The sequence below is a fragment of the Abramis brama genome (genome assembly GCF_963993115.1).
Source record: "Abramis brama genome assembly, chromosome: 5".
In the NCBI taxonomy this organism is placed as follows: Eukaryota; Metazoa; Chordata; class Actinopteri; order Cypriniformes; family Leuciscidae; genus Abramis; species Abramis brama.
Window position 1 is genome coordinate 42,217,040 of NC_139967.1, and position 17,220 is coordinate 42,234,259.

The 17,220-nt window shown below is 37.9% G+C and overlaps 1 protein-coding gene across 2 annotated transcripts in view; it reads left to right on the forward strand.

Moving 5' to 3' along the window:
- Positions 1-17,220, forward strand: part of tmem132e (transmembrane protein 132E) — a 347,651-nt gene that overhangs the window by 319,328 nt on the left and 11,103 nt on the right. For both annotated transcript variants that reach the window (XM_084113640.1, XM_084113639.1), the window contains exons 5-7: positions 5,462-5,605; positions 12,184-12,389; positions 16,888-17,164. In XM_084113640.1, the coding sequence (XP_083969766.1) occupies positions 5,462-5,605; positions 12,184-12,389; positions 16,888-17,164 (627 nt within the window). The remainder of the gene's footprint in view (positions 1-5,461; positions 5,606-12,183; positions 12,390-16,887; positions 17,165-17,220) is intronic.

Here is a 17,220-nt window from a genome sequence, read left to right on the forward strand (position 1 = left end):
ACTACGGCATTCATTGAATCAAAGTGCAAAGTCCATGGTATTATCAACTGATAAGTCAGCGTGGTACCACCAGCTTTTTGCAAGGAATGAGAAACTCAATAAATTCTGAGTTAAATCTTAATGTTGTTATTCTTGTAGTCTTTTCTGTGCTTAGTTATTATTTGCCGGAAATAAAGCTGGATTTGAATCAGCTTCCTTTGCTGAGAGTCCCTGTGTGTCCATGACCATCTGTTCAGCTTTTTGCTTGGAGTGGAGGAAATGACAGCGGTAGGCAACACCAGCACAAAAGGCTTTTCCTGAACATGAATCGTATGAGTTAAATAAACTCAATGGGTGGATGTTGTTGACCTTTAAAGTTTATAGTTTACCTTGCATAAAAATGAGATGTCAGGAAAAGAATTGAGCTGGTAGGCATTGCAGGGGCCTATAATGAATTTTATTTCTTAGTGCAAGTACCCAGGACTTCCATTTAAACAAGGCAGGCAGGCCAGTAATGCACTTTGAATGAAAATTATGATTATGCAGTTTCAGCTAAAGCTATCAGAGTAATTCTCAGCTAATAACTCATTTGCTCAGTGGGGAGATATTAAAGAGAACCTAATTCAGACGTTATTTGCAAGTCGAACATTTACGACCCATTTCATCTGGTGACTTTTCTAAAATGCTAAAAATGTGAATAAAGATTTTTTTTATTTTTATGAAACGAGTCAGCCTACAGCATGACTTGTGATGCAATAATGTGACAAGTGATAAATCCTATGGTGCCATTCCACTGTGATTGTTATTATGGTTATACTTTCGATAGTCCACTTTAGACATTCTACTAACTATAAATAACTTTGCAACTACATGTCAACTAACTCTCATTAGAGTATTAGAAGACTGTTAGGTTATGATTCGGGTTAGTTGACATGTACTTGCAAAGTTACTAGAGTGTCTTTTAGGGGGAGCATCAAAATAAAGTGTCAGCAGATATTTAGCACTAAGCCTACTGATACTCTAAAACTGGCATGTTTGTTGACATGTACAGTAGTTGCAAAGCTACTTATAGTCAGTAGAATATATAATGTGTAGTACAATCTACATATTTCATTCTACATCTTTTATTAGTCTATTAAAAAATGAAAGTGCCATTTTTGAAGAGTGCACATGTGCAAATGTGCTCTAGCACCCCGCATCTAAATCTGCAAACAAACAAAAAACTAAAATATCGAATTAGCCCTCATATGTCATGTTTGGTATTCACAGCAACAATTTGACTTTAATTTGATTTCAAAACAATTAATTAGCAGAAGTTATTACTCCATCCCTGGATGGTTGACCAGTCCATCACATGCTAACACAACAATTCACATCTATAGAAATGTTAGTGTCTATTCCACCTATGACACCTCATCTGGAACCTCAAATATGTTCTGCGTTTTCACTATCAATGACTGGTGTCGCACCTTGAAAGCAGTTTAGGATAGCAAAGCGAAAAGAAAAGAAGTTTTTCCAAATGAAGAGTCGAGTCATTTCATGTGGAATACATTATTCTCAACGTGATGTTGAAAGTGAAGTTGATTGAAAACCAGTTCAAATAAGACAGCGGATTTTTCATTCATACTTGCATGCTTTTATTTCTACTATATAAAATGCCTGTTTTTAAGCAAAGGGGCTCAGTGGAAAGTTTCTCCTCGAATGTGCTGTTTTGATTGAAGCTTGAGGGAGAGAGAGCTGCATAATCTTTGCTTTATTCCTGTGGGCCACAAGGGAAATAATTTACAGTTAGTTGTGCAACATCCCTGCAGCAATTCTATCCAAAATAATGAATTGATTTTTCTTGGAAAGCCATTGCAAAGCCAATGTGCTCTTTAATTGGCTTCAGCTTTTGAGATGTAATTGAAAGCATAGATTTATTTGCATGTATCATCTAACAGGAAAACTTTTAAATTGGGAAGCTCATGAACAAGAGTATTTTAAAAGTTAATCCATTACCGTGGAGTGCTGAAACTGCCGTAGCCCGAGAGGTTTGTACAAAGTGAATGAGAACCTCAATCCCATTTGAGTTTGTCAAATGACACTGTTGAACATGTACATGTACTTTTCTTCAAGCTTCATACATTTTACAGGATGTATTCTTCTCTTTTACTATTTTATTAACCGTTTTAAGATGTATATTCATATCCTGGTTTAGCCTTGATTCCAGAAAAGATCTTTAAATGCTTCACAGCTAGTGGAATATTATGTAATCAAAATATTGCTTTATCTCTTGTAGAAATTACTGAAGATGCTCTTGCCATTTATTTTAATTTATTTTAGTAATTCAACTCATTACTTCTCATTCATGTCCTTGACACAGCACAAGATACAATTAACTAGAAAATGTAGGTCATAACATTGTTACGGCGCTTTCACCTGTCTGTATATTGAGTTATGTTCACTTCTTTTAATATTTTTAAAAAGCGAAACCACGACTATGCCAGGTTGAAGGGATAGTTCACCCTAAAATGAAAATTAAATCATAATTTACTCACCCTGTTGTTGTTCTAATGCCGTGTGACCTTCTATCTTTTATGGATCACGAAAGGAGAAAAAATAAATAAAAAAATGTCCCACTCACGTTCGTCAATATAATGGCAGTGAATAATGACCAGTATCAAGCTTTTTTTTAAAGACACAAAAGTATAACAGAATGATCCCATGGGACATGTTCTGTATTCCAAGTGTTCTGGGGTATACAATAGGGTTTGGTGAAAAACAAACTGAAATTTATTATTTAATGACATTTTCTGGAGTGAAAGCGGATGCTTCGTCATTTGTGTGAAGTACAATAAACTTCATAAAACTCATCAGTAAAGTTTTGGCCATCATTCGGACGGGGTCTGCTACAGCAGGCTTGTGCTAATTGTGGATTAAAGACCAAGGCCAACCCTATTGTATACCCCCAGAACACTTTGAATACACGGCACGTGTCACATTGGATCATTCTGTGATACTTTCATGCCTTTTTTTTTAAGAAGCTTGATGCTGGTCATTATTCTCTGCCATTATATTGACGAGCCATATATTTTTTTTCCAAAGATTTTCCTTTTGTGGTTCATAAAACAATGAAGGGCATACAGCATTAGAACAACACCAGGGTGAGGAAATTATGACTTAATTTTCATTTTAAGTTGAACTGTCCCTCTAATAAAGCGTTTATATGACCGAATTCTGTACAAATTAATACAAACATATTTCAGAAAAACCAAATCAAATTTTGATTTCATGTTATGTAATGTGAGTTATGTGAGTTCCAGAAAATAATGCTGAAAAATAACCAAATATTAACTTATTATTGATTGTTAAACTTACAGGACTTTCATAAAAACAAGAAATGCATCCCAGTGCAGCATTTCAGTTATGATATGATATAAAAATAAAACTTTCTTAAATCAGACAAACTAAGCACATAATTTGAGTTAGATTAATGCCTTTTTGAGTTGAATTGGCCTGTAATGGTTTTGTGGTTTATCCCCATTTGCACTCTTCCCACCCGGATTGGCCATCAGGAGAATTCCCGGTGGGCGGCTCATAAATTGGACCAGCAGTGCCACTTAGAAATAAAGGCAGTTTTACACAAGACTCGGAAAGCGCAAGTGTCTATTTCTTTTTCAGTGAGAGAGCCACGGAAAGCGGCATTAAACTCCCGGGCTGAAAATGGGCCCTACTCCGGCCCTGCTTCCCAGCATGCACTGGGGCATAAATAATGAATATGGTTGCATTATTTGACTATGCCAGTTTTATCTACATTGTTATTGTTGATGGTGATGTTACAAGTAGTAACTTGAGTTGTCTTGTGATGTCAGGATGAATTTGTTTCTCTTTTCCAATGATGGTTGGTGGTAACCTTTGTTGTGATTCATGTAGCAAGTGTTGACATTCGTTTGTGGTGCATTAAGATAGTATGTGTGTGTTTTTTTTCTTCTTGAGAGTGTTTACTGTATATGATGTAGTGGGTGACTGCATTGTAGACGTATTATACAATATTGAATTACTTGTTAACAATTTAGATTAGGGAACACTATTCACCATTAGCTAGTTGCTTTTTAGCATGCATATTACTAGCATATAGGTTGTTTATTAGTACTTTATAAAGCACATATTAATGCCTTATTCTGCATGACCATATTCTACACCCCTTAATCCTACTCCATATCTAAACATAACCACTACAGCAACCACCTTACTTACTATCAAATAAACAGTTTATTAAGAAAAATCCTAGTTAATAGTGAATATTTTCTCCCTAATCTGAAGTGTTACCAATTATTCTACAATAGCCATGCTATTTAATTATCAAAAATACACATATTTTTAAGGTACACTGTGTAGGAATTTCTCCCATCTAGCGGTGAAATTGTATTTTGCATTCAAACAAATAGTGCTCTCTAGCGCCTCGCTTTTTCAAATGCGTGTTGCAACTACGGTAGCCATTATGTACCAAGAAGCTATGACAACATGTCTTCCAATAGCACTTCATCGAGTTTAACTATACATGTTTTACTGTTATGCTGCCTATGTAATGAATTACACAACCAAGCAATGAAAAAAAGCTTGTAATTTAGGCCGTAACATTGACTTACCTGTCAACTTCAGCGTCCCTTTCAAAGTCTTTCTCCTTCATTAGCTCTTTCCACCTGGGAAAAGCTATCCCGATATTTACCCTTGTTTTTTTAATTCGCCGGTCACGTTTCCTTTTAAATAAAATGTTTTGCTTTTTTGGTGATGAGGATTCCTTCTCCTGTGGCTCAGCATAAGTATGATTCTTCATTATGAAGCACCGTGCAGTGCAGCCTTTCAAATTTGCCGGGGCAGTGACAAGCGCCTCTCACCGTTTCAGCTGGTTTCAGTCACACACGTGAGCTGGCTCTGAACGAAAACGCGTTGTGGAAACCTGTTGAGGTAGGCTAGTGCTTTTTGTCCTTCTCTGCTATTATAGTTTTTCAACATGGCGGAACGACATGGAAGCCTCCTTGGACTTACCCGTCCAATGTAAATAAAGATAAGAAATTCTTCGCTTACGAGGATAAGTCAGATCATTGGTAGAGGTAATTTTACACCAATGAGGACATATTTATGAATAAAGACATTTATTTTAGCTAATAAAATACTTAAAAAACTACACAGTGTACCTTTAAATAAGTTGACTTGTTGCCTAAAACTGAGGGGTCACAATCCTGGGATGTGAGCTCTTCTGATTTCAGGGGTCTCGAGTTTCAAAACCAGTCGACTGGAATTTTTACTGATTAGACATTTTGCTTTGAAAGAGGGAAGCTCATGGCTTTTAAATTGAAAATAGATAGTGTTTTGTACTTTCATTAGCAGTGTAGCACTGACTCCGGGGCTTTCCTGAACATTCAGATTTTTGGAGCAGTGAACTTCTGCTAACCTCCTGACTCATGCTCTCGCTTTTATTCTCTCTCTCTTCCATATTCAGGACACTGAGATTATCAACACTGCAGTTCTTACTGGCCGAACTGTGGCCATCCCTGTCAAGGTGGTTTCCATTGAGATAAATGGAGCCGTCACTGACGTGTCATCCTTTGTGCAGTGCAAGTCATTCAACGAGGACATCATCAAGGTACGTCACACCCACGTTGAGAGCTTTTGTGAACTAGGATGTCGTCTACTATTCTCATAATCAATTGTGGACATCTTAAGAGACCATAAAATGACCATCAAAACCTCATTTAAACTGAGTTTATATATGGTCCTGTGACCACTGCTTTTGTGATCCCCTAGAGGGCTCGATGCCTTTTCAGTCTTAGACAGTACATCAAAAGTGTTCAGCGCTCTACAGAACAACATCTCCCACTGAACAGCCGCAGACATCACACACTTGACCTGTGTTTAATGCTTTTAAATGAATAGTCTCCTGGAAAGCAGTGCACCAAAGCTATTTGTATTATGGCAAGACACTGCAGGCAAGCCATTCCTTTTTTCAGCCACTGGTTCATTTTGAGCTTTTAGGCTATTTTGCATCCAACACTTTTCTTGATCAGACTACTGGAAAGACTACAATACAATACACATTTGAGTTTTTATTGTGTCACACTTTATCTATTTGCATCTGTAGATTTTAATTACAGTACATATCTTTACAGTCTTTTTCTCAAAATACTGTTCTTTCTCATGCACTGAGCAAGTAGCACTTACATATCAAACCTTCCAGTTTTATTAGGTTTTTACAGAGGGGTTTGTTCATATAACAAAATGGACATATTCCTAACATTATGGAGATTTTTTTTCTGGCTTTTGACAGTAATGTATGACTTTTAGGGCCAGATTCACTAAACAGGTCAAATTAGCATTAACATCAAAAGAGTAAATCTGGCCCTTAGAGTGATAAAAAAGGAAAACATTTTAAATTACCAAAGATAACATTATCCATTAGATTACAGTAACCTACAGTAGGAGGCCTTTGGGTCAAAAACGTTTGAGAACTACTGCTTTAAATCCTCATAATCTAGTTCTTGGATTAAGTTCCGTCTCAATTCAACCGCTAAGGTTGTGTATTTGAGTCAATGAATGAATTTATTTCTCTTTATTTGCACAAGGGGGCAGTTGGTTCCACCTGAGGGCTTGTAAATACAGGACGAAAACATTTTGCAGTGTCCTTTGCTGAAGGAAACAATCATTTCAACAATATTCACCATCTGTTCCATAGCACGACAAAATCTGAAAGGAGAAATCCAATTCGACTATAAACCGTATCAAAAATGTAGCGAAATAATAATATGCCTTGGAGTGTCATCTGTCCGCCAAGATTGAGATCCATAAGTCATCCGAGAGGGGCCGTGAGGGCATCCGTTGTTTATCTGTTTTAAGATTCAGAATAGCCTTGTGTGCCGCGGTGCCCGGGCAGAGCATTAGCTCTGCTGTTATTGAGTTGGTTTGCTTGGCCGCCCGGGCTATTGAACTTTGGAGGCTAATTCAAGATGAGCCCTTCAAGCTGAGACAACATGAGTCCTGACAGTTCAATAAAATGCTCTGTGCAGTGGCAAAAAAAGCGTCATACAGAAGGCAAAGGTTACAGGGCCCACTAACATCTTTTTTGCTTATCTTATTCAAAAGGTAGTCACGAGTATTTATTGTAACACGGTTTATTTGCCTAGAGCCAAAGCTTTTTCTTCTGCACAGGAACACCAGAACAGATGATTACATGTAGAGCTGTGAGAATGACATTTTATGCTACATGCATGGAAATGACTTTTAATATCATGTTTGCCGCAGGTTCTGTATACAGGCTGGTAAAACACTCTTAATAAAATAAGATCAGTGAGGTGTATCTTTTGAAATTTGTGCACACATTTGAATATTATAGTTATTTGTTGGTGTTTTTGTTTGTGCGTGTAATGAACATCTACATTGCTTTGTGTGTTATATCTGAGTGTTGAATGATGAGACTCTGTGGGGCTTTGTGTTTGGGAGCAGGAATCTGTGAACAGTCTCTCCCAGCTCCTCTCAAAGCTCAGCTAGTCACACAGGCCATCTGAGAACACACGTTCCCATTCCGTTCTGCTACTTAGCCGGAATCCTCACTGCACGCATTACCAACACAGCAAACACGCACATTTAGACATGAATCACCACGTATAGATGAGTCACACACCTTGATTCCGGTGCAATGACTGAATAATATGTATAATAATAGCAAATGTCATGTGATTATCTTCGGCCTTTAAAGATGATGTATTTTGTTATTTTAAATGTTAAAATACTTTCTCCTATCCCAGGTTAATTGTAAAGCATAAATATTATGAAATGGATAGTTTCGGTACTGATTGGTCAATACAGAATTCCAGTTGTACTACGAAATATGCAAAATAGTAACCACTTTGAGTCATGTTTATCATATCATATATGGTGGAAGGATGGCACTTAATGTATTTACTATATATAATAAAATAATTTTATTTTATATAGATAACTGCTAATTTAGCTACAATAAAATATAATACCTTTTTGGCTAAAATAAACTAACACAGTCATTTAATTGCTACGTAAGTGATATCTAAGTGAATTTTGATATCACAACATTTTGAGATTTGCAAGATTACATTTAACAGTGTTGGTAAATTATCACTATTTTTTTATTTTTTACTTTACTTTACTTTACTGTGAGTGTTGACAGCAAAATAAATCTAAATGTAAAAAATCCAATATTAAAAATCCAATATCGGTCAGTACCAATATATTGTACATCTCTAATTTATTTTTTAGTACAACTCACTTTTGCAGTGACTATATTCACAATATAGCTTGGCCTCTAGAATGTTATTGCATAAACTTAGCAGAGCTGGAACGCTGAATTGACCAATCAGCATTCAGGACCGGAACTCTCTATTTGATACCAGTATTTTAAATGCGAAACCATTCTGTTTCTATAGAGGCTACCTGTCATATTAAATCAAATCATCAGTTTCTGCTTCAAGCTGTAGGCAGTAAGTTCGTCTTTAACCATGTATATTCTGCCTTTGCATGATACCAACAACACAGATAAAAGTGCATCTGCTTAACTGTGTGACGGCAGCCTGGATGGTGGAGGGTTACAGGAGGTGTTTGTTGGATTAAACACAGCTGGCGGGTGTGTGGAGCTGGAGGCCTCTCGATGGGTGGCACTATCCTGACCTCGCCCTTGCCACTCCTCTGGAACCACGCAAGTTGCCAGGGCAGATTAGTGACTGTGGAACTCTGACTGCTAGCTGGCACGTAAAAAGTACTTTCAGCCGGCCCCTGCTGGCGAGTGATGCCCACAGTCCTTAACTGCTTTTGACTTAAAAATTATCCATCCAAGTTTATTAGAAGCCCCAGGAGCAAGTGGGTCAAGACTGAGCTCACATCAACAGAAGTGGCACAGCAGGAACATATTCACGAGACTGTAGAGTGCAGTGGGAACCAGACAGGACTTGAGCAACACTGCAAAACTACTGCTGCTTTTGTTGTGTGCCACCCACCCACGCTATTGATAGTAACAACAGTGACGATTTTTATTGGGCTTACTAGTGTTAATATTACTATTAAACAATAGTTCAACCACAAAAAATAAAATTCTCTAAAATTGTCACCCTCATGTCATTCACGTTTATTCTCTCTTACAAGGAAATATTTTGAGGAATATCCAATCTGTTTGAAGGTGTAATATGTGTAATTTTCTCGAGCAGTGCCAAATGGCATTTCAAATATAATGACTTTCCTATACATTCCACCTATATACACCATTGGTCGACAGAACACATGGTACCGCCCTGAACTTTCGCCATTAGTTGAGCTATCATTGTTGAGTCTGGCTGATTGGGATGCAAACAGAGCAATATTCTGATATCGCCACATAGGGCCCTATTTTAACGATCTGAAACGCAAGTATCAAGCACGAAACGCAAGTAACTTTGTGGGCGGGTCTTGGGCGCTGTTGCTATTATACCAGCGGGATAAATTACTCTTGCGCCCGATGCAAATCTAAAATGGGTTGGTCTGAAGTAGCTTCATTATTCATAGGTGTGGTTTGGGCGTAACGTGAAATAAACCAATCAGAGCGACATCTCACATTCCCTTTAAGAACAGGCGCGCTTGTTCTATAGCGAATTCCTATTATAACGGCGGATTTGCCAGGCAGACGCCAGGAGCGGTTCACAGCCGAGGAGACCGACGTTCTCGTCAGTGCCGTAAAACACAGAGAAGTGACATTGGGGATGGAGAAACACACCCAAACTAACTTCGGTTAAACAGGCGTATGATAATTTGGGTAAATGTGTAAGCTAGATGTATGTTTTTATAATAAATTATCTATCTATCTATCTATCTATTGTAATAATGTATGATTTGCAAAAATGAAAACTGCTGCTTCTGTGTAGATGAGAGAATCAAAGTGTATGCGTGTTGTGCACACGCTACATTGATTATGGCCAAGCATGCGCCCTTAAAATAGCATATGAATAACATGTGCAACGTGCCACTGACTTTAAACTAGTTTTTTTTGGTTAGTGGCGGAATTGTTTTCTAAACCTGTAAAATAGCATCAGGGAACTTTTGCGCCGGAACACGCCTCCTCTTTGCGCTGAACCGCCCCCGGGCATTTGCTAGTCTACCGACGTGTGTCTGTGGAGGGAAAAAAAATAGGAATGATACATGCGTCGGTGTACAAAGTCAATTGTGCTGGGTGCAAGATAGGGCCCATAGTGTTTTTGACTTAAAGGGATAGTTCACCAAAAAAATGAAAATTCTGACAACTTGAGGGTGAGTAAATGATTTTTGGCTGAACTATCGCTTTAAAATGATTTACTTATAGTTCAGTCAAGACAAGTTTCAAAATAGATTTTTGAGTGTAGAATTGAGTGTAGGTACGATTGATCTTGGTGGAATGGTTGCTGCAAGGTTAAGTAAGGAGATCTCTATAGCAGATCTAGACAGGTGGTGTTGGGGAGGAGGAAGGAAAATTATCTAGCACACTGTACTGAGCTGGAGCAGTTTGGGATGGGAACAAATAAGGTTGTGTAGATAAGAAAAAGAAACTGATTGGCTGTGCAGCTGGCTTGAAAGAATAAATAAAGCTACTTGGAAGAGTTTCACGACTGACCTATGCATCTGTACTACATATTAAGATGGAATAGGAGAAAATATCATCAACTCTAATAAAAATAAGGGGTCGTAAAGGAAAGTTTTTTTTTTTTTTTACTATCAAAACTTTACTAGTGAGGTTTCTCTCATCTAGATTTAGGCCAAGCAAGGAAGTGTTTCATTTGCACATGAAAAGCGCTCTCTGTTCCTCCTGTGCTGTTATCCTCTCTGCTCTATCACCATATGTCAGGTTTTTTATTTTTTATTTTTTCAGCAGTATTATTCATTTCTCACTGAATAACAGTCCCTTTAAAAAAGAAATGAAGTGGGCAAGCAGAGTTTCCCCGCAGATTCTCCTAAAGACTACTGTTGAGAGAGCCATCTCCTCTGATCAATTCCCCGTATTGATGGTATGGATAAGAGAGGGAGCTGTCTAGCGGTCCTACATATTTTATTACTCAGATATCCCCCACTATGATGAATCTCCAGTCTTGGATGGACTGCAGCTCCCGACCTCCATTTGAGGGAGATTAGGTTCTGATTACAGTGTCAGCTGCCTTAGACCCCTAGATAAATCATAGATAGGACCCCAAAGCAAAGCTTCAGCTATCTATTACAGTAAATAATTTATTATTAAAGACTGCTGACTGTACATATGAAATGTGTTGGCAGACCAGAAGGAATAACAGGGGGGAAACTATTCTTTTAGTTCTCTTTGGTAACCCTTTGGGTGCGTTAATGAAATTTCCACAACTTGGAGATTTAAAAATGTGTGTGTAGTGTGTTCATTGGTGTGTCTGTTTGTGTGCTCAGAAAAAAATGCAGAATGCAGTGAATAACAACTGCTGCTTCGAAAAAAGAAAGAAAAAAACAATGCCTCAGGAAAAAAGCTGTCAGACCCAGTTCCTATGGGGTGTTATTTTAGGAAACATGTTTCAAGTAAAAAGACCTCTTTTGCAATTTAAAAATACTTTTGAAAGGATTATTTTCATGGTTTACTTGATGCTGTTCAAAGTGACACTTTAACCCTTTCTGGTGCTAACTGATTTGAAAGAACATTAATTTGAAACTACGCCTGTCATTTAATTTAATGTGTTATTTAGTACAATTATTATGTGTTGCACGTGGTAAATTTTTTTTTTTTTTAAATCATGCATTTAACCATACAAAACTGCAGGCTACTTGGCATGGCAAACCATACTTACAGAATAGTGGGGAGCTGTTCACATAGGATGCATTCTTGGTTCAAAAACAGCTGAACGTAGCACAATACAGTGGTCTGTTTTAAACTTGACAGCTTCTTAAAAGCATGTTGCTCATGATGTGAGATGCTAAAAAAATGCCCTTTCAGTCCCCATCTGAGCGTGAAGCACTGCTGTGAAGACTATCAGGTAGTCTGATGTGGAGTCGGCATAATTTTGAGGGGATTTCATAGCAAATATTGATATGTGATTATTTTTGATTTGTTCAAATAAGTGTTTTAATTCACAGGCCAATTACAAACCGACATCCTTGCTGTTGCCTGTGAAGAGCTTTTGTTTTGTGCAGACTCTCCAGAGGATGCAGTGAAAACAATCAAACCTTCTTTGCTCTCCTCAACAGGTGTCCATGAACTGTGACTATGTGTTTGTGAATGGAAAAGAGACGCGTGGCTCCATGAACGCTCGGGTGATTTTCAGCTATGAGCACCTGAGTGCCCCTCTTGAGCTCACTGTCTGGGTGCCCAAACTACCCCTTAAAGTGGAGCTCTCAGACAACAGGCTGAGCTTCATCAAGGGCTGGAGGGTGCCAATCTTACCCGACCGCAGGTAAGACACCACCATATCTGTGCTCTCAAATATTCTTGCACTCTGAATGCTGTTTGTAAGCAATAAGGTACATGAGACTGTGCTGTATCATGAACAAGTCACGGCTGAAGGGCGTTGTTAGGCTGCAACCCCTTCAGCCGTGTCTTATTCACGATACAGCACTAGCCTCGAGTACCTTATTGCTTTTATAAAACGGTTACCACACAACACAAATATTAAAGGCAAAAAATATGTATCAATACAACTTAAAAATCACTAAAAGCCTTCCTTCCGCTGGAAAAAATAGTCCCTGACCGTAAACAGCGACAGAAGTTACATACATTATTTCGCCATTAGTTGGCAGCAAAGACAGTCTTTATGAGTGAGTCAGTCAGTAGACTAGAGAAGACATCTTTATATTGAAAGGACTGAAACTTGCGAATACGGAAAAACAAGACGCAACTGACAAATGACTAGCTTGTCAGGGCACGGGAAAACCCCTTAACTGTTAAAAGGACAAGATATCGCAGCTAACATTCAAACAGATTTTTTTATTATTACAAATGTAGGACTGACCTGAAGGAAAATGCTATATCTACTGTAAATCCAGGTACACTCGCTTACTCGATCTCTCACAATACTCTAACGTTACTCAGAAGCTTCAGAACATATGTTTACATTGCTAAGAGTGGTTGCTAGGAGTGTTGTGGAGTGATACATAGAACCGTTGGGTGAAGCAGTCATAGCCGTGTTTTATCGTGAATAAAAAACAGCTATTGACCAATCAGAATCGAGGACTGGAACTAACTGTTTTATAAATGCATATTAATTTCCCCAGTTAGCACCTTTAATGCATGTTTTCTTTTATTTTGCAGCTTGTTTATTTAAACGTAAGACTTGTAGGCGATGTGAGGGTGATAAAGCGGTGTAATATTTTAATTAGTGTAGTTGTAAAAGCTTTAATGCTAGGTCACTAAGGACTGTGTTAGTTACAATGAGACCATGGAGCTGATGCCGCATGAGACCCGAATGTCATTCTTCATACAGCCCATTTACTGTGATTTTGACAAATTGAAGCTGCGGTGTTGTCGTACAGTGCACGGCAGAATATCAGCACAGGCATTTTTCACGAGGAACCTCTCCAGAATGAATCATGATGGAAAACATTCTGGTAACTCACTGGTATCATTATTGCTCCCTTACAGAGGTCTTTCTTTTGTGATGTAAATCTCTAATTAAATTCATTCAAATGGGCCATTAAAATGGAAATATGATCTGATTTGGTTATGCTAATCCTGTTTGGGTGCAAATCGTCAATATAGCCTTCGTGTAGGGCTGGCGGTATGACGCATGTACCATGCAAAGGTAGAAATAAGTCATCAATTGCAAATTCAGCTATAGAGATTTAGCTTTGATATCTTAAATAACATTGGAACATTTAAAAACATCATATATAGCTGCTAGAAAATCTAGATGGTGTATTGCGGTTCACTATTATCAAGCTGTTGTAAGCAAAGTCTATCAGTTTCATACAGACAATTCACACACAATACAAGCGTGTCACCACATTTGCATTTGACCTCAATTTGAGTGCCTTTGATTTAGCTTCCTCCCAGGACCTAAGATCTCTAAGGCTTTGTTCACACATACAATCTCTGTGTGATCGGCTCGAAATCTGATTTGTTTTTCAGATGCAATCTTTATGCCGGTGCCTGCACTGTCATTTTGCAAGTGAAGAGATCTGATCTATTTAATGTATATGGTTACTATAGTAATGACTTAAAATTCAGCATGGCACCAAAAGACATACGAGAGTAGCTGTCACCATGGAAGGAAAGAGAAGATGACAAAACGTACCATTTTGTCTCTGCTGATATTCTTGACATCTTGTCACAGTGCTGAGCTACGGGTGCATAAAACCCAGCCATGGCACCAGCTAATCCTGATTAATCTCATGATTTCTTTCAGTTCCTTTTTAAATAGAATAATTTTAAAAGATATGTTTAAAAATAATAATCTGCAAGCTTGTGACTTTGTGTGGATGACACTTATAGTAGAACATAGTCTGTTTGTTGGTTTTATACCTACAAAATCAGTTTTTAAGAGACCCTAATAAGATTGACATTGACAAGTCCAACTTCACTTATGTATTAAGCGTATGTATTCCCCCCCCCACCCCCCCACCCCCCCAAGTTTGCAATTCCAAACATTAATTTGACATTAATTGTAATAACCCAGTGAGATTTTTGTAGGAGTCTGACAGTATATATAGTTTGTTATTTACAGTCTTCAGTGTCACATGATCATATAGATGCTAAAAAAAAAAAAAAATATTGTTATCAATGTTGAGTTTAATATTTTTGTGCATTTAATTGAAATAGAAATCATTTGCAACATTATAAATGTCTTTATTCTCTATTGATCAATTCAATATATACTTTCTGAATTAATTTAAAAAAAAATCTCACTGACCCCAAACTTGTGAACGTTATGACAGATGTATCATTCACAATAAGACTAGAAACAAATATTAAGTAAATTTGATATCATGTGGAAGCATCAAAGGCATTTCTGTACTGTTTACACATTCATGCATATTCTGTGCAAAAACCCACTCATTTGTTTACTTATCCACCATTTTAATACATAGTGCATTTCACATGTAAGCGTAAATTAGTGATTTCAGGCACAGCGGTAACACTACTGTTTTGTGTAGGCCATTATATACATGGTACATCCCAAATTAAATGTTTTATTATTATTATAATTTTAATCTGATCTAACCTGACACTTATTTTATAGATTTTTATTTTTTATTAAACAATTAACTGGATTTGGATGCCTTATTTTCTTTCCCTCTTCCCTTCTTTCAGTTCCTCCCTCCTCTGCTCTGTCCATTTCATTCCATTCCATTGCTCAATGTTAAAACGTGTCAGTGGGCAGGTTTCACGCATTGGCCTTCCACACCAATTGATTGATGTAGCTCACTAAACTGGTGAAACAGTGATGTGTCTGCAAAACCTGACACTCATTTTTATTGGATGAGCAAGTTTCCGTGCATGAAATCTCCAGTTCTCTTAACAGCCTAATGAGTTCAAGCAACGCTCCGCTCTTGAGGTGTGTTCTTCTGGTCTGAAACTCGCATTAACCCGTGTGAGGAGACGAGAGAGTACAACTGTCCTCAAGAACACTGAGAGCTTCTGTCCGCCAGGTTCTTCAACTGATGCAAGAGCCTCGTGTTTTTCCCCTCCATGGAAACAGGAGTGTGTGTTTAACTCAGAAGAGAGCAAAGTGCTGATCAACAACTGCTTTCCACTATTATAAGTCTTCTATTTCTGTGTTTGTGTGCTTGTTAATCTCTTTGTTGCTGAGAAGTAACTGTGTCTCCTTACATGATAAAATTCAGTTCAGTTTAGGCTTATCGATGGGCATGTGTTGTCAGTCACGTTTGTTGTCAGACAGCTGTCTCTGCATCTCCAGTTATCTGATTAATTAGTTATGTGTGTAGAATGGGTGAATCTCTCAAGATCCACCCAGCTCTTACCCTGCTTCTGCTCGCTTTCTTCACATGGTGACACGCTGCCAAGGGAGCAGATTAGATAGATTGAATGTGATGGTATGTGTGAGGCATGTAAGAGTCACTGATGCGAAAACTCTTTGAAATGGGTCTCCAGATGATGCACTTTTTCATATTGTTATGCAGGTCTAACAAACATTTTGGAGGGAATTCATAATGGAGGGTTGTTTATATGCACACATTAGCTATTTTAACACCCAATGCACTTAAGAAATGCGAATTAATTAGGTAATGGCACAAGCATGCCAAAAAAATCTGTGCTGAACGCAATTTACTCCACAGTTTTAGTACAGTACACTTCAGTAACATTCACTATATAGAAAGTGCGCTCATCTGTGCAATGAGTCTGAATGCATGTCTTATATATGCTCTTGTGCATCATTTGCAGATCATTGGATGAATAAATGTTGCTATAGCTCTATAGAAAATGAACACCAACACCTCCCTTTGGATATATATACATATTTATATACAGTAGTTAACATTTGAAATGGATCAAAAAAGTTCATCAAAGTTGTCCCAAGACAAGAATGGGTATTGTTCAAAATTCATGTATAACTTTGATGAAAGGTTTTGATCCACTTCAAATGTTGACTACTGTATATTGGATGGATGGATGGATGGATGGATGGATGGATGGATGGATGCAGACAGACAGACAGATAGATAGATAGATAGATAGATAGATAGATAGATAGATAGATAGATAGATAGATAGATAGATAGATAGATAGATAGATAGATAGATAGATAGATAGATAGATAGATAGATAGATAGATATTCAGATCCTCTGTTAGTCTAGTTCTATTTCACCATATAAATTGCTGTTAAAGTTTACTGAACTTGAGTGCAAACTTATTAAACAGTGCATATGAATGGCACATATATTCTGGTGTGAATTTCTTATCCAACTCACAATGACCTCTCCCTCATCTCCTCAGAACGGCCAGAGACAGCGATGACGACGATGATGATGACCGTAAAGTGAGCCGTGGATGTACGCTTCAGTACCAGAGGGCCCAGGTTAAGGTTCTGACCCAGTTCCACACTACTTCTACTGAAGGCACAAACCAGATGATCACTATGCTGGGTCCTGACTGGCAAGTGGATGTGACTGAGCTGGTGCAAGACTCTCTGAAGGTGGTGGACGCCAGGGTGGCTGAGCTGGTGGACAGGACGGTGCTTGTGGCCAATGAGCTTGGATCATCCACTCTGAAGGTAGAATACAAATAAGAATAGACCTTATAAATTTAGGATTGATGAAATAATGTGGG